Raw genomic sequence first — 24,217 nt, forward strand, 5'->3', positions numbered from 1 at the left:
CTTTGTCTGTTGCTGTTGTTATCTGTTCTTAGTTTATTTATGGCTGTTGAATTGTCTCTCTGTTACACCTGAATTAAGTCCACTACCCCAGGATCATTTGACTTCATGCAAATTGGTGCTGTGAAAATAATTTCTGAGTCCTGCCCAGTTATTTAAATGTGATCGTATAGGATCAGAGGCTCATCTCTGTTCAGGTGGAGCAAATAGGATGATTTAAATTCTACATGTTTCACAGAGGACTCTGACTTCTGACTAAAATGCCACTTCTCTGTTTTAGACAAATACATTTGATGGACCACAGCCACACATCACAGAGAGAGAACATATGCCACAAATGCCAGAAATCATACTGTGTGCACCAGGCCTGCAATTTTGTCATTTTAGGGGCAAGGTCACTCGTGTTGTCAATTTTTTGAGGGCACAAAGGCCAAAAGCCAGGGCAGCAAGGTCATAACATAAAACAATGATTTTAAGTCCACGTCCATAACGAATTGAATAATTTAAGGACTAAGGATGTATAACTATCTGTGAAATTAATAAATAAAACAAGCTCAAGCAAACAAGAAATTTTTAAGTTTTAATTCATTCATGCATTTAATTATTTGCACAAAGGTCCAGTCCTATGCCAGACTGTCTCAGCTGCAAACACAAGCCAATAGGCCTGATGGTGGCGCTACAGCAGTGTACATGTATGTATTTCAATTGCATATGCAATTTCCATCCATTTGGATTACATTGTTTTAACAAACTAATAAACTTAAAGCATATTTGTAAAAAATTGAAAAAAGTATTAATGTGATTTATTTCATAGCACTAATAAACCCAATGTGTTTTAAATATAGAACAACCAGGTTCATGTATTTATAAGCAAACAATCTTAAATATTAGGCCTAAATATTTTTTGAGTGTACATGATAAACTGATTCATTGAACAAGACTGGCTTACAATTATTTTTGATTTGTTGTTAGACAACAAACAATGAAAACAAACTACAGTATATCGTTGCCACTTGAAACATAATTTACCATTCACCTCCTAAAAAAACATCCATAGTTTTTAGCTGCATCTTCAAAGCTTTTTTTAAGGCACCTCTCCCTCCGTTGCTTGCTTGGAATGATAATTGCTGGTGGTAAATGAATAAAAGTAAATGTTATTGTTTGAAGCTAGCCACCGGTGTTAAAAACACAGCTTAAAAACTTGACAACAAGCTAGCAAGCGTTTGTTGATGTTAACGTTACAGGCTACGGTAGGCACGTTAAACACTGGGTCAATGTTGTAGCGATATACTGTACAGCAATGCATATTGCGTAAATTTAACGTTAACTATATGCTGAAATCTTATTCGTTTGCTAATTTATCACACTGTCGTACCTGAGCTCCAGCGACTTTTTCCCTCTCTTCAGTCTCAAACCCAACGTCACAGCCTCGCGGACATGGACACACGGGGGTGGGGGTGGGGGCGGGGGCTTGCGTTTGAAGAAGTCTCCTGGTTTGCCGATGAGTGATTGGTGTCAAACTGTCATTATAGCCCAAGCGGTTCATGCCAGGCTTGAACAAACCCACCACTGGTGATGTACGCATTGTCTCATTTGATGTTGCCCAATAAGAATCCAGAATGTCATCAAAAGACAAATTTTTTTACTCAAAAGACGCAAGTGTGAAAGCCGTGTTGACAGGAAAGAGGCAGAGGAGAAAAACGCAAAATCACCTGGAGCAGTGCAGGCGGGGCATCAAGGCCACTGTGGCCACAAGGGCACAAGGCCAAATTAGGAGGGCACGGGGGTCATGGCCCTCATGGCCCTCGTGAAATTCCTGCCGTGGTGTGCACGTTTCCTGTGCAGTGCTCAGTCACATTTCATGAAATTTAATTTAAAAAATTCTGGTGCAATACTACAAATTCAAGATGAGATCTCACCAGGGATTTACATAATGGTGAAAATAATTATTTGCGTAAATTTTGAAAAGTTCCTCTGGTTATCGCCAGCATTGTTTTAATAACCTCTGAAATGTGCATGTGGAATTTGAGTGAAATTTCATTACAGTTCCTGAAGATCATTTGACTTCATGCAAATTTGGGCCTGGAAATTTTTTCCTGCCCAATTATTTAAATGTGATCATTTATAGGATCAGCGGCTTGTCTTTGTTCAGGTGAAGCAAACACTGACTTCTGAAATGCCACTTCTCTGTTTTAGACAAATACATTTGATGAGCCACAGCCACACATCACAGAGAGAGAACATATGTATTCATTTTGCAACTTTGTGGGGTTTTTTGTGTTTGTTGTGTTAATTTTGCACTTTTGTGTTAATTTGTTGTCTCTTTGTAGTTGTTTTGCAATTCGTCTTCTTCACCCAACACTGCAGTGTCTCTTTGTCATTACATTTGAATGTATCAAAAAGTGGATAACTAACATGTAATATGAGTGTTGTGTTGACTACATCACTGTCGATTGTTGTAGTTTTTGTAAAGTCTTAGTATGTCATAAAAATATTATGAAAAGGTCATAAAAAGTATGCCATGAAAAAGTTAACACAAATGCAATGGTATAATAAAGAAATCATATTGTGTGTGTGCACATTTCCTGTGCAGTGCTCAGTCATATTTCATGAAATTTAATTTAAAAAAATTCTGGTGCAGTGCTACAAATTCAAGATGAGATCTCACCAGGGATTTAAATAATGGTGAAAATAATTCTTTGCGTAAACTTTGAAAAGTTCCTCTGGTTATCGCCAGCATAGACTTTGCCTTGTTTTAATAACCTCTGAAATGTGCGTGTGGAATTTGCATGAACTGTCACTACAGCAGATGACGTGGTCCTCATGATCATTTGACTTCATGCAAATTTGGGCCTGGGAATTGTTTTGACTCCTGCCCAATTTAAATGTGATCATTTATAGGATCAGAGGCTCATCTTTGTTCAGGTGAAGCAAACATGACGATTTATGATGTTTCACAGAGGACTCTGACTACTGGGTCAGAAAACAGACGGGCCAAGACTCAAGGATGAACAACAGAGTGCTGAGTGACGACTGGCGACAAACCTGCCTGATTGTTGTTGCATCATATTGTTCTCAACAAATTATACAATCTACATCTCATATATATAAAGAACAGGAAGTGAAAGTGGCCTCCTGGGTGAAAATCAGTGGTTGTTGGACCCATCCATCACCCTCCCACCTGCCCCGCTTGGACTTCTGCCACCTTCATTTTTGTTGCTGTCCGGCTGTGTTTCCTCCCAATGTCACTGGATAACTTTTTTAAATGGTGTCTGACGCTGGTAGTCACTGACTGGACTTCAGTGTGAGAGGAGCAGTTTTTTTCCCCCAAGGGATCAAGTCCGCATAGGGCCAGCTCCTTCCTTTAAGGGTCTGGGGGCAACCCAGACAGATGAGTCAAAATAAAGAAACACAACCAACCTGGAATAATAATAATTATAGTAATGACAAAAAATAATCTGTAGACAAAACAATATGGAAACCGCAGTTGTAACAATATTACAATACTAGTCCATACCCATTGGTAGCTTTGTCCCCTTCTATCTATGCTAATCCTCAATGCCTATGTGCAGTTTCACATAGATTGACCACGTCAGTGAGTAGAAAAACGTGGGACAGACAGAATGACTGACTGACAGAATGACACACTGACAGTTTCCGTGATTATGTACAGCATACCATACCATGACTTAGTCATTTGAAGTGTTTTTCAAAAAATTCAAAATGGCGGAAAATCTATATAAGCGGAAGTTATGGGTTCTTGAGGCAAATGTGTTCCTCATGAGGAGAGGCATCTCTGTGCAAAGTTTCATGTCTCTACGACATACGGGGCATGAGATATGCCCATTCAAACACACACACACGACAGCCAACACAACCTCGTCCCCTAATCCCCTGACACTTTACTGGCCTAAATTCAGCTCTGTATTCAGTGTTCTTGTTGTTTTGTTTGTTGGTGGTTAATACAAACTTGCAATACAAAAAAAAAAACTTAGTTTCTTCTTCTCTCCCGTTAATCATGTGACGACCCCTCAGATTTATATGGTGACCCTTCTGAGGGGCCCTACCCCCTAGGGTGGGAACCACTGGATCAAACTAGCTCACTGTGTGTATAGTACTGGTACGTTATTTTTTTTATTAGGAAATCTTAACTACTGTCCTGTCCTATGCTGTGCTCTTCTGGGGGAGAGGGGGCGCACATCAGTGTGGATGACAAAAACAGGATCAATAAGATGATCAGAGAGGCTGGCTCAGTGATCGGCCTCACTCCAGACCCACTTGAGATCACAAGGCAAAGTGAAGAAGAGAAACCTGATACAGTGCTGCATTTTAAGGCCATCCAGTACACGGTGTTCTTCTCTGACTCAGAGGCTCATTCAGGACGTCTCATTTGCATGTATTTACTGTATAATGGCTATGGAAAGGGAAGTTGACAGGAGGAGGGGACAGGGGCTCAACTCAAAGGCAGCTGTTGGCACACTACACGCTTTTAACTGAGAAAATGCCATGGGCCAAATAATATACATATATATCCATCCATCCATCCATTTTCATCTGCTTATCCGGGGCCGGGTCGCGGGGGCAGCAGGCTGAGCAAAGCACCCCAGACATCCCTCTCCCCAGCAACACTTTCCAGCTCCTCCTGGAGGACCCCAAGGTGTTCCCAGGCCAGATGAGATATGTAATCCCTCCAGTGTGTTCTGGGTCTGCCCCGGGGCCTCCTACCAGTGGGACGTGCCCAGAACACCTCCAGCGGGAGGCGCCCAGGAGGATCCCGATCAGATGCCCGAGTCACCTCAACTGACCCCTTTCAACGTGAAGGAGCAGCGGCTCTACTCCGAGCTCCCTCCGGATGTCCGAGCTCCTCACCCTATGTCTAAGGCTGAGACCTTCGATGAAGCGGACCACTTTATATATATATAATATATATATATATATACATACATATGTATATATGTGTATACAAGTATCAAAAGAAATAGAAAAACAAAGTCCTGCAAAAAGGCCACAAATTTAGTCAGAGGCCAAAGGGTAGAAATTAAAAAATTAAAAATTAAATATAGGAAGCTTTCCAGATTCTTCCCATCTGCACTGTGAGCTTTCATCCTCAGGGGGGCGCCACAGACAAGCATGAGTCTGTTTGTACTGTATTTAAAGATTATTGTGAGGGGACGCAGGTTTCTCTTTGACTGGATGGTGAAAACATTCAATCACTGCCAGGTTAGGAAACATGTTAGCATGCTCCTTCCTCCACCATCAAACCTCCAAAGGATCCTCCTTGGGTGTCTTGAACTCCATGTAGGCTGCCACCTCATCCTCGGGCTGCAAAGTGTCATGGCTGGAGTCCTCCACGTCGGTGACCAGTGTGACCACGGGGTCAAAGGTTACACTTGTGTCACTGACTTTCAAAATAAAAGGAACTGCAACTTGATAATTTAATTTAATTTTTACCCATTACACAGTATTTTGCAGGTTACCTGGTGACCTGGTGCAGGATTCTGATGGATGGTGCTGACCCTGACCTTTGACCACCACATTCTAATCAGTCCATCCTCAACTCAAATTGGACGTTCATGCCAAAATCGACCCTTCGCCAAGTCCCGCCCCTGCACGCAGATTGGCCAATCATAACGTAGAATCGGGCCGGCTCTGTCTGCTTCTCTCTGACATCACTCTTTCATTTCTTCAAAATATGATGAGGACAAAAATCTATTCAGTTCATTGTTGAGTCTAAGTGGACATTCAAGCCAAATCTGAATAAATGAAATCATATTGCGTACACAAGAATGGGAGGTCAGTCAACCGGAAGTCATAATGCCTCTGGTCTCAGCTGTTTCAGGCGCAGAGGCATTAAATACATATCCTCCAAACTGTTTTGTGTGAGTAAAAGCAATGGACAGGAGAGGTAGGAAAAACAACATCAAATTCTTTATTATATTCATAGAGTCGTCACTGTTATTATTAGAAGCATTTCCATGCTGATGAGAAGAAGATACACATATCGAAAAACCAAAATGAGAAAATACTGAGAGAGAAAGTTACAGAGAGAGAAGAGAGAGCATGCAGTGAGTATCTGTTAGGATGAAGACGTCCGATGCTCGTTCTCCCCTGTTTCCTCTTAAACGTCCGTCAGCTTCACACGCTTTTAAAACAGGAGTTACTCACACACACATGGACTGTAACCGAGCACAAAATATAACACACACACACACACACTACAAAACCGGAGAACAAAAAGTACACTTAGTGAAGTTATCAAAATATAGGCTATATACTGTTTATTCTTAAGACGTATTAATGTTAAAACAACCAGTGCTGAGTTTGTTTCTATGAGAATGACTTCAACATTATATTCTCAGACACGTACACCGATCGATTATAGGAAGATTTAAATGGACCAAACCGGTGAGTCTAAATATTTCAACTCATCAACTACAAATCACAAATAGCCTACTTTACATTCCTGCTGATCAGTCTCCAAACCATCCGTCAGTGATTGATTGATTTCTTGGAGTTTTATGCGAGAAAATAACATAAACATGACTGAATTTGGGCAAAGATGCAAAATTCACGCAGCAGGTTTCATGTTGATTTTCTTAGAAATAAACAGAAACCGAAGGAAATAAAACAAAAAACTACAGGAAGGGTTTGGAAAGGAGTCAGCGGAATATAAGTATACATACAATAGTTTATAGTTAAAGAGCTAAAGCAGGAAAGACTCAGCCCAGTCACTAGAAGAAAATGCTGACATTGTACGTTTCTGCAAAATACGTTACATTAGCACGTCTCATACATCATATCAAGGTTTCTTAAGTGACGAAGTGTATGAGTGGGATGGTGGATGGCGCGTAGGGCAAGTTAGAATTATGTTAGTTGAATCGGATACGGTCATTTAATACAAACATTTTTTTTCCATATAAAGTTTTAAAGTTTGAACAGGGCTCAGCCGGACGTTCAGTGTGACAGCAGCATTCACAGCAAACAAGCTAACGGCGGTAACGACCAATTAGAAATGTGCAACAACATTTTCTGCCAACACTAGATATCAAACAAAAACCAGACGCTGTGTCGTATTAACCTGTGAGCTTTAAAATAACCACTTCTACGCAGAGGAGAGAAGATAACGTTATCTCGCAGCCTTATGGTGGAATGTTTCTCCTCCTCTGTGTCCACAGCTGTCTGTGCCAAAGAGTAGCATGGAAGTCAAGAGCGCTCACTCAGCTCAATCTGGGGACCAGGGGTGTGAATATAGACAGTGCAGGCAGTGCGGCTGCACTGGGGCCCATGGGGTGGGGGGTCCCGTAGACTGAGTAGCTGGAGAACGGGACCTTGTGAGGGATTCAACTTCCCACCTCAGAACTACGCCCGTGGTTAAAGACAAACACAAAATATAAATGCTGTTATCTGCTATATATGCACTCGAGAAGGCAAACCCATCTCCGTCAGTGTTTCTTTGCTTTTATTTTGTGAAAGTCAGTAGAAATCTATAATAAAATTATTTGTTCATTTTACGTGAACAATATAAATTATAAATACACTTTTAAAAAATCAATTTAATGTATAATTTTTTAATTTACTTGGTATTTTTGTCACATGCAGATTTGCAGTGACGATTGGTAATATGTATGTTGATATTGTTCAACGTCAAGTCTGTATTTGATCATGTGATGATACTATAAAACATACGGTAGCTTTTTCGATGCAAAGAGCCATAATAAGAGTGTGCACTGGGGCCTATTCTAACTGCTGCTAGGAACCAAAACCTCCCCAGGAGTACACTGTGCAGCACACTGACTACCAAAAAAACAAAACAAAAAATGACTGCTCGATTTGAAGCGATCTTAGTCGTTTGAGGGGTCTGACTTTCAAGGTGCAGCCATGATGGCGCGACACTTTGGTGATATGCCTGCCAAGCTGCAGACCACTGTTCAAAACCAACAAACAATAAAACCAGATGTGATTTAGCGAGTCATTGCTGTGTCAATGTGGCTATTTCGTAGCGACCTGTCAGTTCGTCCTGTCTGGATAGTGGCATGAAAAGCGACTGTATTTTTACTGAGACATTCCTTTTTTAGCGAGGACAGTGTCCCCCAAACCAGGTAATTTAAGCCAAAACACAATCTTTTCCTAACCATAACAAATGGTTTTCATTCCTAAACCTAACCACATATTAACCACAGCGTTATTTATACAAAAAGTTTCAATGTATCTGCTACATAATAACGTACAAATGTAACGTATGCGTGGTTTGCAGAAACGTACGACGCCAGCATTTTCTTCTGCTGGCTGCAAAACCAGTGTAGTCCTTTAAATGGAGCAAATCAAACAGAGATTATGTAATGAGGAAAGCGTATGTAACGATTTGTTTGTCTTGAAATGATTAACCAGAGACTCACTAGTGACACTTAGTGGCCGAACCAGAGAAAGCTCCACATTTACACAGCAGTAAGAACACTATGTTCAAACCAACAGAGGCTTCACTGGGACACATTAACTGTACTGTACGTTTACTGTACAAAGACAAACCTCACCATCACTGTGGTCCACTGACGTCTATTCTCTAAGGTGACGGAGTCGGCACGTCCTGACTCTGTGCAGCTTTAGCATTGAAAAGCAGGGCTGCTGCAGCAGCAGCGCGTTTGTTGCAAAAACATTTTCCTTTGTGTAAAATTATAAAGAGATGTAAACTGCAACATGTGGAGTTGCTTCAGTTCATCAGGCTCTTTTGTTCAGGTCTGGATGGGATGGTGGGGGAAAGTAGCCAACAGCATGAATGTAGAAAGGTAAAGCTGTGAGTCATCTGCATATCGTGGCATCAACATTCTCACTTTTCAAAAAACTGTCTCGCAAAACATATTTTAAGGACAGTTTCAATAACCATGAGTCCTTCAGAAAAGTGGTGTTTAAGTAGAGTTAATTTAGTTTTCCCAATTTAACTTCAGAGGAATGCTTAATTTGGCTGTCCCTAAACAAAGCTGGAATTTAAAGGGACATTGTACAACAATACATCTGGGCAAATGTGACTTCCTGATAACCCGAATAAATCAAACCAGGACATATTTTAGTTTTCAGGAAATAACAGTAATTTCTGTCATGTTTAAGGACATATTCACATCTAAAAAGCTCCTTTGTTGATTTCCAATTTTTCCAAAAACATTGAGAGTGCTAGATTTGCTAACTCTATTCTTTCCATTTAGTTGCAAGTGCTCTGCACCTTATCAAGCTGATTAAACCAGCCAACAAACACCCTGACATAAGCGTAAACAGAGCAGGAGTTTGTGTTCAAAATGCAAAACTGTTGAGTGCTCCGTTCACCTATCAGGATGCCACATAACTCAACCTACGACTCGTATCAAAGCTTATGAGTTTGGTGAAGTATAACTTGCACCATTTGATATTTTGACGTCTCATTTGCTTTGAGATTATTGATGACAATGACAAGTTTTCGGTCCGATCACAGCCTGACTAAACTGTGCAGCTGGTTGAGCTAAACTGAGCACCTGATGAGTGCAAAGCGCTGTAGTTATCATCAGTATAATGTTGAAGCTGATTTCACGGGCACAAAAAGAACAGTTATCAACAGCAGTGTGCAGGAGCAACCACAAAGTGTTTCCCTTAGCCGAGGCTGCAGAGCACAGAGACAGACTCAGAGAGATACTGAAACAACAAAGTTCAGTTTGAGGGATTTTACTGTCAGTCTGAACTCCACACAGACACAATCAGAGTGACAGGCCAGTCGCCTGAAGAAAATGTCGGCATTGTTCATTTCTGCAAACCACAGATTTGTACGTTTCACATGCATCATACAAGCATTTCTAAAGTGATGTAGTATATAAGCTGACTTTGTCATGGAGGAGGAGGTCACCTAGACGAGACGCCTGCCAAGCTGCAGACCACTGTTCAACACCAACAAACTACAAGACTGGTTGTGTTCTAGCAAGCGTTTGTCCTCCAGCAAATATTCAGCCACCAAACATGCGTGTTTCTTAGCAACCTCTCACTGTTTTTCCAGCTAAGATTGTGTCTCGTAAAGCATCGTTTTTGCTGAGACATCAGTGCATTTCCAGCAGTGGGCATTTTCACCCAAAACACAATCTAACCATGACCAAGTTGTTTTTATGCCTAAATAACTTCATGTTAACCACAGTGTTGTTAAATCACACAGAAATGTAACATTTAGTTTGCAGAAAGGTGCAATGCCAACATTTATTCTGGCGACTGGGTTGATAGTGAAGAGTCAGGTCTTTCACCAGAGCAAACAAAGTGTCTCACTGTGCAGCTTCACAGGCTGGTGGATTTCAAAAGTCAAGAACAAAATTTTGGATTTTACCAAAACTTTAAGAGTTGAACGCACAGTTAAACACATTTGTCGGGGAAGTGAAGGTTAAGTGGTAATGTGATGCTGAAAGGATATATTGTACAGCTCTAAGTTAGCGTATATTAGAGCTATGTTTGTCAACGGCTAACTTACAGAAAATAAATTTGCTGTTATGTTGCATGACATGAAGGGTTATCCCCTGAAAATTACTGTAATAATTCATTTCATTATAAACAACAAAAGTCCATGAGTTTTCCAAAATTTTAAATGATTTTTAGGAATTCCATGACCTTCCCAGGCCTGGAAAATGAGACTGAAATTCCATGACTTCTCCAGGTTTCCCATGATGGTGGGAACCCTGCTGAGCTCTGCTAATCCCTGTGTGTTTTATGTCCAGAATATACATCATTTATACTCAAGTCTTCCTGGAGCTGTAAAACAAACATTTGTCTAAAAAAAACTGTGAATGCTGACTCATGGTTATAAACTGAGGATTTCACCTGGAGAACCTCCGATACATGTTTGTCAGTTACAGATTTAGATGCAGCTTTGGACCTCCACAGTTGGAGTTGGACTTATCTGTATATTCACCTGCGACTGCAGCCACTTCATCGACAGAAACAAAAACAAAGCCTCTGACTGGCTCTTGAACTTTTGACTCCACCAGTCCCTGAGGTGTAAACATGCCTCCACAGATTATTCCTTTGACTCGTCTGTATGAACACTTGTTTGAGCGTCTCGTCTCCAGCAGCCTCGGCCATCAGAGTGTGTGAGCGTGTTCATCTCTCTGTATCAGTGCGCTTACAGAGTGTAAAGAGACATTAACACAGGAACCATTTCCACACAGAGATAGGTACACTGTTTACATATTGCTGTTTTCAGTTACACTTCGAGAGAGATTTTTAACATTAAGCGAACACACGTAAGTTCAGTTTAACTCGTGTTTTTGTTTCGTCTTTTCGCAGATGCTCACATTCACAAAAGGAAGCAAGGTCTTATTTAAACGGAGAGAAAGAGAGGGATAAGAGAAGAGGGGAAGAGAAGCAGAGAGGAAAACTTTCACAAATATCATGGACTCTCTGGAGAGTTTATCCAGGGTTTAAATTTCTGTGTTAGGAAATTAAAAACCTTGAGATGACAGAGATGATGAAGGGACACGAGCGGTATTACTATTATAAACAAATACTAATTTCCCAATGGATTAAAGCTGATATTAACTTTAAATTAAGCTTATTTTCAGACGCGAGTGTGACGGCAGCAACACAAAAACATTAATATCACATGTAGCAGGGCTGAAAACACCTTTTTTGATTTTAAATTGCATTGGAAAAAGAATAATCATTTTGGGTCTGTTAGCACTTTTGGTTAACTACAGATTGCAGCTCTTTATAAGATTTCTATAATATACTGTATTTTAAATGTAACTAGATGGACTAATGTTTCTATTTGGCAACACACTGATTAATAATGACAGTTGTTCTAAGACGTTCAGTCACTATAATGTCTAACTACAGTTCGTCATCTAAAACGACTAAATGAACAGATTGTTTTTTCTTCTTCTAAGTGATGAAGCAAAAAGTTACTGTTTAGATTTGTTGTTTAAGAAACATCAAATTCATCTTACTGTAATAAAATGGCACCCACATCAACTTCAGAGCAGCGTTCCCTGAACAGTATGTGACGGGAGACACAGAGCCTGATTACACCTGGTACTGGCATGCGTTTCCATAATCAGAGGACAAGTGGACAGCTGAGACGCATCACCGTCCACACTGGTGTCTGTCATGCGTCTGCAGCTGAACACTTGTGTTCAGATTTCGAAGGGGCCCGTGCACAGTTATTAAGTCCACATGTTCACCAGTCATGCTAGCGGTTGTGTGCCAGCAGAATCCAATGTAACGATGGATGGTTAGCACACTGTCACCAAAGCAACCACCATGTCTGACACTGATGACGCAGTCCTTGTCGTGGCGCATCAGGAAGTGTTAGCTTTCACACCACAGATGACATGTGGTCAAATGCGTCCCTGACAAGTGGTTTGAGTGACCGCATCACAATGTGTCTTGGTGGTTGTTTGTGTTTAGCGCCGTCCACTTGTGATAACAGGTGTAAACAGGCTGATAGAGACCAAGAACTTTTTTGTTTTCTAAGGCTTAAATACATGAGATAAAAAAATATAACTGACTGTGAGACTATGATAAAAAACGACAAAGTCAGTCATTGATTAACTGGTTTCAGTTTGACATCTGAGATTAAAGCATGCAGGTGATGAAAATTGTTCACACGCAGTCCACAGTTATAACGACTGAGTTCTTGGTCTCAGGTGAGAAGTGAGGAAGCAGAAACCAGATCTGGATCCAACATTTTCTACACTTTGAATTTCACACAGTGACTACGCTTACATGCACACTAATATCCTAATAAACAGCATATTTCCTTTGGCTATTCCGAATTTGGCCTTTTCCAGATTAAGATATGTGGGATACGCCAGGAGCATTCTTTGGGCATGTATACATTTGGAATATTTATCTCAGTTGTGGTTTTTGCTGCAGTTGTCAACACTTGGCCTCTTGCCTGTTTAGTCAGCTCTGTGAGTTGTATACAAACCAACTAGCTAACAGTTCACAGGCTGGGGTAGAGATGCATGCCCCATGGAAAAGCCCACATTTGGTCAGGTGGAAGAACACACCTACTTTCAAACATCACGAAAGACTTGTCTATCAGCAGGTTTATGGATTTGTGCAAAATCCATTGTGCATATCGCAATGCCGACATTTTCAAGAAGGTGGTTAACGGAATGAGAGAAGGAGGCTGCGTTATCACGCGCCAATGAGTCCGCCACTGGTGGGAAAAATTTGAAACTAGAATTACCACTCTATGGTTGTACGCCTCCATGTACCAGTCCAGTGTCTCTTTTAGTTTCCATCCATGTCTGTGAAAACACGGATGCTTCACACACAGATGTTTCAAGATTAGAGTCATCAATTCAGTATCTGACCAAATGTCTCCCCTTCTGTTCCTGAGATATGACGTTGAGTAATGGCCAGTTAAGTGTTTTTACAAAATATTATGATGTCACAGTGAAGCTGACCTTTGACCTTCTGGATATTAAATGTTGTCACCTCATTCTGTGTGAAGTTTTGTCATAATTAGTGGGTGACTTCCAAAAACATGTTTGGTCACAGGGATCTTTGACCACCAAACCACCAAAGTCTGATCAGTCCATTCTTGAGTCCATGTGGACGTTTGTGCCAATATGAAGGAATTCCCTCAAGGCGTATCACATTCACAAGACTGGGGCAGAGATCGACAAACAACCCCAAAACATTATGGCTCCAGCCACAACACTCACTGGCATGGAGCCATAAAATTTTGACACAAAGAAGCAAAATGGTACAAGCGGCTCCAGCCGTTCTAATTTTCCATATTTTGCCTATAAAAAGACGTTAGAGCACGCCTGCATGTAAGCAGGAATATTAGTGAAATATTCATTTTTAAACATTACCCATGTAGGAATGCTGTCTTTTTCAGGATAAGGGCATTACTGTGTGCATGTAAACGTAGTGTGTGTTCTGTTTGGGCACTTAAAATTCTCAGTGTGACACAAGTGTGCATTTTGAAGCGTCGCAGGCACTCAGAAGATTAATGCTTCCTCACAACTGTCGGCCTGGTTCGTTGGGCCTCTTCTGGACTCAGACTCATGTACAGTTGTCATTTGTTTGGCAAACCTCACTGTTGTCTGTGTTCAGGTACGCAGGCGGAGTATGTCATGGGATTTAACGAGTGTGCGTACATTTGCGAGCTGCAAACCACGAGTCAAAACATCAGCTTTACATCCTAATTTTTAGCTCGCTGGTGCAAACCTCCAAATTCGGTGAGACCCAAATCGAGCAGCAGCAAAAACAAAACATGCAGCAGCACAAACAGATGTTTTGTGGTTTATGATGTCCTGAAATAAAGACGGACGAAGCTGGGACAATGAGATGAGGACTTGTTGAAACTAAAAGATAAGACGTGTAAAGGGGTGAGGAGAATATTTTAGGGGGATTGCTTTAGCAGAGTTTCGTTAAAGGAATGCAGGACATTTTGATCAGATACAAGGCACTATAGATTTTGCTATAGAACGGCTAAATTAGAGGGATTTGGGCTGAGAGTACGAGAGAAGAGGGTTTCACTATACGAGAAGTCTGAATGGCGACAGTGAACGTCTGAAGAGACTGAAAGAGAGAGGAAAGCGACAAAGTAAAAGATGAAGAGAGAAAGAGCGGAGAGATCAATCTGGTGGAAGAGGACGAAGGAGGAGGGCGTGGTTAGGACTGCATCTCAGCACGCAGCATCCACGGAAACCAGCAGCAGAACAGCAACCTGGAGGAGAAGAGGAAAGGAGGGAGAGGAAGAGAGAGATAAGGAGAGGAAGGGGCATGAGCGTACAGAAGAACAAAAGGAAGAGGAGTTGATGAAGAGAAAGAAGAGCAGGAGGTACAGCAGTTTTCATAAACTGAGGCTCTGTTTACACGCCTGGTAAAAGCTTCTCCATCATACATCCATCTTTAGCTGTGCAAGGTGTAAACGTGAGAATCTTTTCCTTCTCCAAACCCACATGGAATATTGTCAGATATTTTTAGGCAGAAGGTCAGACTTGGATGTGAACAGCTGTGTTGTGAACGCAGCCTGACAGGTTTATTATTAGTTGTCAGAGAGTCGATCCTGTCTCTGTGACCTCACCTGGATATGGAGCTCTCAGAGGTCAGGTCTTTAGGAGAACGCATCGTGTTGAAGTTACGCTTCGGCTGTGACACTGCAGAACACAAACAAACAAATGACGGACTTTTAATGATACAGAAACGAGGAGGACGTCACCATTACTTATGGATTTGGGGGTGAACATAAAGGTGAGCCCAGTGATGCTATTTCCAGGTTTATAAATGTACTGTATGCCTCTGATCCATACGTTTTGTATTACTGTTCCAGGTTTTATTGCCCTTATGCAACACAACATACACAAAATGGCGTTCATAAAAATGAGACAGACAAGGTCACAGTGATCTTGACTAATGACCTTTGACCACCAAAAACTAATCAGTTCATCCTTTCAAATTTGAAGAAATTCCCTTGAGGCATTCTTGAGATATCGTATTCACAAGGAGAGGACGGTGATACAACAACACAATGAAAGATACTCACTGGTGACTTGGTGGACTTTCTTCACCATGGAGCTGTCGTTCTGTGAGCCTTCTTTAGGACCTCCAATTCTGACAGAGCAACAGATTTTGTCAAAGTGAATTAATTAAAAGAAGAAAACTTGACTAAAATAAATGTTAGTCTGGTGTAAAGTGGACCATAACATCGCACCAGACCTCCACTGGTTTGAACATCATGCACCTATAACGTCTTCACCCGGTGCCTTTCATGCATCAAAGCTGAATTAAAAGTCTTCTTTTGGCAGAATATGATAAGAGGAACTAAAACAATGAGAAACTCTCAGGTTTGTGGTGACCTACCTCTGGACTCGGGAGGGCGGAGCAAACACTCCATATTTGGGCAGGCAGCTGAAGTAGCGGACTCCAAACACTGAGCCGTCGTGTTTTCCTGTCGCCTGATCTAACTCGATTCCAAACCAGTAACCTGCAGGGACACAAACAGCTCAGGTAAAAATTGTTTCATGTTGATAGATTTTGTGTAGTTGTATTTTGAATTAAACAGTGCTTCTCATGAGCCTATTGAGCTGTGTGTGCAGTACACAATATAGAGGATGTGCTGAAGCCCTGCAGACAGACCTGGAGCAAAGTCGGTCTTGCCGTAGAAGCGGACGATGCCGTGTTTCTGTCCGGCCACCAGAACCTGATCTCCAACTTCCACATTGAGTCCCTCTGGATCCAGACTGGCTACTGACGATTTCTTCTTCTGGGCTGAGAACGCACAGCAGACAAATATATCGTACCACAGAGATTCACACCTGATTCATCAATAGATAAATGTTCTATTTCAAAACGTGTCCAGTTTGAAGAATTTTGATGTATGACACACAATCTGGACCACATCACTCCTATGTTACCTTTCTCCCTCTCCTTCTCCTTCTTCTCTTTCTCCTTCTTGGTCTTTCCAGCGAGGCGGGAGGCCAGGTCCATGCGGGGGGTTCGGGGGGTGGAGGTGACGGATGAAGGTGTCTGATCCACAGCTTTGGAAATCTTTGACACCGGTGCAAAAATCCCTGCAGACAAACACAGTGAAACCTCAAAGAACCTGCAGAGCAACACCATCATCCCATTGGAGTCATGGAGAATGCTGTTACCTAGTTTAGGAGGGCAGATGAAATAGCGAACGCCACCCACGCTGCCATCGTTCTTTCCCTCTGGCTCGTCGAGCTCCACGCCGACCCACTGACCACTGGCAAACTCTGTAGTACCGCAAAACCTGAGAGTGCCGGTCTAAGAGAGACACACAGAAATGAAGATAAAGAAAGATAAAGATAAAGTCAGAGGTGAAATTCCTCCCCGGCTGGAAACATGCCTGCAGAGATCCATTCAGGTTGCGTGGAAGCAGAAAGTCTGAGTGTCTGCTGCTGTGTTTTATGGAGGGGACGGGGAGGAAGTGTAACATTAACGCTACAGATGGCGTGCAGGTTATCAGGTTTTCATTTGTCATGTGACAGGAAGAGAAAGTGTTGTCAGAGTGGTGCAGTCAGTTCAGTTAGTCTATGTTCCAGCCGGCGCCCAGTCCAACCAACCTGTGTGAGGTTTGCAGCCGGGCTGTCGTCTCGGCTCTGGTCTGTCGGGAGCTACAGAGCGAGAACACACTGTTCAGAGCTCATACAGCTTGAAGGTGTGAAGGACAAACTGACAGCCATCACACAACACAACTGCAAGCTTTAAAGGGATAGTTTGAAGTTGTGTTGTGTGAGGTACTTATCAGGGGTGTTCACAAAATTCACAGTTCGGTTCGGTACGATACAGTGGTATACAGTACATTGTTGATAAAGCAAAAAGTAAAAATGCTACAGAAATCCTTTTGTTTTTTTGTATCTGTAATTATTTGTTGTATGCACATGGAAGGGCAGAGAGGTGTGTTTTCTCTGCTTTAAGGCTTTTCGTGTAGGCCCATGACAGGGTAGGGAGGTTTGCTTTCTCTGCCTCAGGCTTTCTGCAAATGCACGTGGAAGGGCAGGGAGGTTTGCTCTCTCTGCCTTAGGCTTTCCTTGTATGCGTGTGAAAGGGCAGAGAGGTGTGCTCTCTCCACCTTAGGCTTTCTGCATAGGCCCGCCGAAAGGAAGAGAGGCCCCAGAACAGAGCCATGCCGCAAAATATAATCCTGCAATGGAAGTAACGTTTAGACTTAAGACTTAAGTGGTCCTGACTGCATTATGTTTAACACGGACACTGAAAATTAGATTTTCCAAATGTAATAGAATAGTTCAACGTCTCATTTGGTTTGTAATGTGTACCAAACCGAAAGCCTTGTACTGAATGGTTTAATACGAATACGTGTATTGTTACACCCCTATCCTTAGTCAGTGTATTCAATACAGTAGGCAGCCGTTAAAATGCCACATTTTGTGCATCGACACATTTTGTCCTTCCTCTGTTTAACAACATTTCTGATCCTCAGTGTGCCTCTGACCTTCATGTCGTCCAGCAGCACACGATCCCCCAGCTTCAGCCCCAGCGAGGACAGCATCAGGTTTCCTGGGATGTTGTCGTAGTTTGGCAGCGTGGCTCTTGGAAGGTTGCAGCTCAGAGGGACGGCGTCCAGCAGCAGTTGCTTCAGCTCTTTGGCAACCATAGCAGCCTCTGCCTTGTCCAGACTCATGTCCATCGGGTCGGGAACCACCTCCCCCGGAACCTGGCCCTTATCATTCTGCAGAGAAACAGACCATTCTCTGGTTACATCAAGTAATCAAGTTTTGGCAGTGTGCTGAATCATGACCATGATAGATTATCCACAGGCCACAGGAAGAGTGTCTGGGTAAATGTGTATATATGTGTGTGTTTGTTGCGCTCAATAATGGCTGTGCCCCTGGTTGGAAAACCAAGCGAGTCAATTACTGTTGTGTAGGTGGGATGAAGATGTTCAGGGATAAATGTTCAACTTGGACCCTGTGTTCTCATGTTTTTGTGTCCATGTGACTAATTGGAACTGTACTGTTTTTGAAACTGTACTGAGTGATGCAGTCAGCAGCAGCAAAACAAGCTGCAATGTAACCACTCAGGGCATCTGTGCACCATCAGTGTGCATCCACTAAAAGTGTTTGTTTTTTCTGACAACATTATGGAAAGGATCCCTACAGAGATAGACCTTAAGTTAAAGAGTAATATCCTTTTTGTTTAATAGGAAACATTTTCAAACCCACCAGACTCCATTTAAATAAACAGTATTTTAAGAGTGTACTGAGGCGGCCTATTGTCCTGTCTAACTGGATGAATTAAGAATTTATTTCAACAGTTTGGTGTTTGTTGATGGTGATTTCGGGGCTGTTTCTGGTTACTTGGAAACTGGAAACTTACCCTTAAACAAAAAGGTTTATCTCTGTTGGGATCCTTTCCACAATGTTGTCAGACACTTAGAATAATAATCTGAGCCTGTCAGTGACAAAAACAGTGTGTCTCAATCACTTCTTCTGTACTAAACACATATTTTGAGTGCCAAGTGCACTACTGTAAGTGCGTTCACGCTGCATAGTATGGGAAAATGCAGTGTACTACTGACGCACTCAAAAGAGTCCAAAAGTTGAGTGTAGAATGATGGACACTTCTCACCCTCAACGGTCGCCATCTTTGTGACATAGCAAACTTCTCAACTTCTGACATGGTAGCCGGACAACAAGAAGCATGTTAGTTATACATGTTGTTTTTTTTTGTACCAACACTGTTGTTGAATAAAAGTTGTCAATAATGTTTGTTGGGTCTGTTATGATTTGGTGCTGCGAACAATAATGCAAGTGCTAACTAGCTAGCTAACTTGCTCCTAGCTATGGCGGCACATTTTAATCAGCATCGACGTTGTGGCGTAAGTTTGATTTATGTGTGGGCAGAGATAGTGGCCAAATGTTGGCGATAATACTCCACAATCCGTTTGCACTTCTCCATCTAAAAACATGGTAAAGAAGAGGAAGAGGCAGTAAAAAAAAAAAAAAGTGCAAAACCGATAAGTGTAAAACGGCAGGAAACTAGTGCACCACGCAAGAAGTACGTAGTGTGCATAGTGTACTACATCAAAGTGTACTCACTGAAGTGTGCAATCTGAGACACTCTCGAACACTTTTAGAGAACGTACATTGACGCTGCACAAATACCCATTAGCTTAACAATGTAGCCTGTTTTGTCACTGCCGTCTGCAGCATTGTTGCTTAATACTGGACCAACTTTAGAAGCTGTCGTTTCCATTAGTCACTGACTAAACAGCATGGGAAAAGGGTCCAGGTTGAAAATACTGAAGCTACCCTTTAAAGTTTGCAGTCCCTACAACTTCTACCAGAACTTGCCGGCCCTAGTGTCTCATATTTGTTTTCAGTCTGTCTCTGTGTGTTTGCTGGGCGTGGCCTCCTGGTCCCCCCAACCCCCCGCCCCCGCTTGTCTTCTGCCTCCTGATTTGGACTGCTCTGCCTTCAGCTAATCTGCCTGCTCTGCTTTGCCATTCCCTGCCCACCTCAGCCATCATTTCACTCAAGCCATCAGCTCCATGTCTTCACACTACAATAAGCTGCCTTTAACCATTCCAAGTTTCCTGGTTGTGTTTGTGTTTGGGTCCTAAGTTGAACTGTCACAACAAGAACTCATGAGAAAATGAGTCATAACTGACTGGTCAGAGCAAAGTAACCTCATGACCAGTGTCACACAGAAGAATAAAGTGAAACCAAATGATGGCTCAGTGTGATTATCAAGCATAAAATAAAATAAAATAAAATAAAATAAAGAGTTTTTACCCGGACAGTGGGGTTGGCTCCGTGCTCTAGCAGACATTTGACTGCACCCAGACAGAGGTTGGAGGCAGCAATGTGGAGAGCTGTGCCATAGTGGAAATCACTGCAGGTGGAGTTCAACACTGTGGAAACAACAGAAGAAGAAGAGGTCACAGATTAACCTTCACCCCTGAGCTGGAGCTCCATACATTGTGTGATGTGTGTGTGTGTGATGTGTGTGTGTGTGTGTACCTCTTGGTTTAGAGGCTTTGAGCAGGACTCGGATCAGTTCTGGGACGTCAAAGTAAGCGGCGTAGTGCAGAGCGTTCATGTTGGTCCAGCGGCTCCTCAGACTCACGTCAGCGCCCAGAGCGATTAGCTGGCTGCTGAGACGCAGTGCAGCCGCTGGGTCACCTGCGCACACAGTGAGGGTAAAGCTAAGGCTGAGCAGAAAGCAACATTTGTATCAGCGCTGCTAAGTGCACAACAGATCCTCAGATCCTCGCCCAGTATTCTGACTGAACTGATGAAACTTTTCTGATAGTAATTTTTCATGTAAAAACATTTTAGCTTCACAGCTTCACAACTGTTTTCTGTTAATAATGTTAATAATTATAATAAAGTTGAGGTTTGGTCTGTTGGTTGGACAAAACAAACACTGTAAAAGTGTCACTTTCAGCTCTACAGTAGGTCATTGTGATGCTATTTCTCACTATCTCAGTATTTTTACAAACCAAACAATTCATTACTGGAGAAAAAAATAATCAGATTAATCCATAATGAAAACTAGAATAACCACCCCGTGGTTGTATGACTCCGCCCACCAGTCCAGTGTCTCTGACAGTCTCCATCCATGTCAGTGAAAACATGGATGCTTCACACACTGAAGATCTATACAATCAGCACAGTTTCAAGATTAGAGTCACCAATTCAGTATCTGACCAAATGTCTCCCCTTCTGTTCCTGAGATATGACGTTAAATAATGGACAGAAAATTGTTTTATACAGAACATTATGATGTCACCACCAAAATCTAATAATTAAAAGTGGACATTCGTCCCAAATTTGAAAAAATTCCCTTGAGGCGTTCTTGAGATATCGCATTCACAAAGATGGACGGATGGAAAACCTGAAAACATAATGCCTCGGGCCAAAGCTATCTGCAGTACAGAGGAATAATAAACATTAGTTAATTGTTTAAAATGAGTTTCACCTCAACCAGTGCATTAATGCAAGAGTCATAATCATCTAATGAGATCACATTTACTGTAAAACATAAAATAAAAGTCAGTTCCCAATTTAACGCCCAGTCTCTTACTAGCCTGGTGTGGCTACACATTTTAACAAATTAAGGCCTGTCTCAATTAGAGGCCTGGTCTGGTTGCCAAGCAGCTCATTTTTTTGTAGAAGTTCTTCGATGTATAAAACAGGTTGCTGGCGATCCACCTGAGCTAATGTGAGTGAGCTGCTTAGATCTAGAATACAAATATAAATGTTTGAACTTTTGTCAAAATGGAGACGCTACACATCGTTAGCTCGGTTAGATTCTCTACAGTTCAATGGTTCAGTTCATTTTACTAAAACCATGAGCACCAGAGACGACCATAATTCATTTGGATTTGCCACTATGATGAAAAAACAAGTGGTGACTCCCTTCCTCTGGAGCTGTCGAAGAGATAAAACGTGTCCATTCCTTGATTTCGTTAATTATTCATACTCCTTCAGTCTGGAGGGGTCCACCAACCAAAAGAATTGTAGGGTTTTTTTTTAATAAAAATTAATCAGAGTTATGAATATTGCTTTAACAGGAGTGGTGTTGTGTTGGTATGCCAGGTGCCGTAATCCTCGAGTATTGTAACTCTCTCTGATGTGTTTTCTCTCTGTGCTCAATCAAATGAATGATTTATAAGTGATATGTTATTTGAAGCCTAACTTTTATACAAGTAATGTTCATACTGGTTCAAATAAACAATTTGATTGTATTTCTCATCTTTGCTGAGCAACAGTTTTGTGTAAAAGGAATTAAAGGCCTGTCCCAAATACAGGTCTGATGAGTTCAGTGACTTTAGAAATAGCCTGGGCTAACAGTTTAACAGTCACAGGGGACAGTTTGATACTTTAAATACTTTAACTACATTTTACTGATGATGCACTTTTACTGAAGAAACATTTTCAATGCAGAACTTTACTTGTAACAGAGTATTTTTACAAAGTGGTATTAGTACTTTTACTTCAGTAAAGGATCCGAATACTTCCTCCATTACTGTTTCAGAACATAAATAAAATTGACTCGACTCTACATGGTGGAATAAGCTCTATCAAGCTTTGGCTAAACAGTCAACATTCATTATTACAATCATTACCTAACTAACTGAAAGATAAAATAACACCAGGCGTTTCCTGTCACTGATTACCTTCCTACAAATGCTGCAGTGCAGCTGAAGAGTCCAGCACCAGACTGACTGATTGGATTCACATTAAATATATCTTACCGACTCCATGTGCGCCAGCCTTGCAGCTGTAGTGAAGCAGCGTCATGTCGGTCAGACCGTCACGGTCGTTCACATGGCAACCACGCTTCAGGATCTGAGACAAAAACAGAGAGAGACAGAGACAGCTCAAAGACACCATTTTGTTTGTTTGTTCAGTGAATCTTTAGTTAATACTGTTAAAAAGATTTGGAGTGAATACTTGTTTTTGTTATTTGTGTTATTACAGAGTATCAGGTTTTCTAATTTGAGCTCTTCATCTCTCCATCATATAATCTCACAGAATGATTACCAACCAAATTCAAATTAAAATAATGACATGAGGCTTTAAATCAACTTCAAGTAGGAAGTAGTTGCACAAAATTTGACATGACAGGTCAGCGATTGTCTCGATGAGACTTCCCCTCATCATTCTGTCTGTTTCTGAGTCATGTCACTGTTTTATTCCTCCAGGCTGAGTCAGCTTCCTGCTGAGTCATGGTAGAGCCTCGATGACTTTCAATCTCTCTCCCTCTGCACCACTTTCTCCCTGCTCTCCTTTTCTCTCTTTTCAAGTCCGTGTAGCCATTTTAACTGGGTCAGCATCACCATGATTGTGTGAGTACTTGTGTTACTGACATTGTGGGGACTCTCCTCCCACAGGGGACAGAAAGGTCTCCACCAGGAAAACCATTAGATGACAGATTCAGATTTTGTTTTTGGTTAAGAATAGAGTTTAAGTAAAAGTTAGGATATGTATCGAGGGAAGAAATATAATCTCTTAAACCATTCTTCCAGTGGTTCAAACTGGGTTGAGTCTTAAAGTATCCACATTAATCAATGAAAAACTTCCTTAGTAACAAGACAATATTAAGACAAAAGTCTGCATCCTTGTTTTCAACACAAACACGACCAAGAAGAGAAACTTCTCTGAGCTAGAAATGGAAACGCAGATGTCGCCGGTCCAATTTAACCAACTGGTTCTATTTGGTGGCCTGAAATGTTTCATTTAAGGAAGTGAAAAAAAAAAACACAGCCTGGAAAGAAACCATCGCTGTGGTCAACAGTGTTGCAATGGGCAGTCAAACTCCGGCTGAGGTTGGACAAAAGTTTGGGCTCCCCTGGTCAAAATTGTGTTTACTGTGAATAGTTAAGGAAGTAGAAGATGAAGTGATTTTCAACTTTTAAGCAAGACCAGTGTTTTATTTTTACTTTGAACAATTTTAGAGTGAAACAAAAATGAAAGTAGCATCATGCAAAAGTTTGGGCACCCCAAGACATTTGAGCTCTCAGACAACTTTTCCCAGGGTCTCAGACCTTAATGAGCTTGTTAGGGCTCTGGCTTGTTCACAGTCATCGTTAGGAAAGGCCAGGTGATGCTCATTTCAAAGCTTTATAAATACTCTGACTCCTGAAAGCTTGTCGCAACAATCAGCAGCCATGGGCTCCTCTAAACAGCTGCCTAGCACTCTGAAAACTAAAAGACCTGATGAAGACTAGAAGAAGATAGCAAAGTGTTTTCAGGGAGCTGTTTCCTCA

The 24,217-nt window shown here is 41.7% G+C and overlaps 1 protein-coding gene across 6 annotated transcripts in view; it reads right to left on the reverse strand.

Moving 5' to 3' along the window:
• Window positions 1-5,903: 5,903 nt before the first annotated feature.
• clip3 (CAP-GLY domain containing linker protein 3) overlaps window positions 5,904-24,217 on the reverse strand; it is a 33,903-nt gene continuing 15,589 nt past the window's right edge. For 5 of the 6 annotated variants that reach the window (XM_050065401.1, XM_050065393.1, XM_050065377.1 and 2 more), the window contains exons 5-16: window positions 22,703-22,796; window positions 20,463-20,624; window positions 20,235-20,353; window positions 17,933-18,169; window positions 17,043-17,093; window positions 16,608-16,743; window positions 16,371-16,526; window positions 16,093-16,224; window positions 15,817-15,940; window positions 15,500-15,567; window positions 15,041-15,113; window positions 5,904-14,680 (exon numbers count right to left, since the gene is read on the reverse strand). In XM_050065401.1, coding sequence (XP_049921358.1) covers window positions 14,626-14,680; window positions 15,041-15,113; window positions 15,500-15,567; window positions 15,817-15,940; window positions 16,093-16,224; window positions 16,371-16,526; window positions 16,608-16,743; window positions 17,043-17,093; window positions 17,933-18,169; window positions 20,235-20,353; window positions 20,463-20,624; window positions 22,703-22,796 — 1,407 coding nt within the window. In that variant the 3' untranslated portion in view covers window positions 5,904-14,625. The remainder of the gene's footprint in view (window positions 14,681-15,040; window positions 15,114-15,499; window positions 15,568-15,816; window positions 15,941-16,092; window positions 16,225-16,370; window positions 16,527-16,607; window positions 16,744-17,042; window positions 17,094-17,932; window positions 18,170-20,234; window positions 20,354-20,462; window positions 20,625-22,702; window positions 22,797-24,217) is intronic. The other variant, XM_050065385.1, reaches the window with a different exon arrangement.

This window comes from Epinephelus moara, chromosome 2, assembly GCF_006386435.1.
Source record: "Epinephelus moara isolate mb chromosome 2, YSFRI_EMoa_1.0, whole genome shotgun sequence".
Taxonomy (NCBI): Eukaryota; Metazoa; Chordata; class Actinopteri; order Perciformes; family Serranidae; genus Epinephelus; species Epinephelus moara.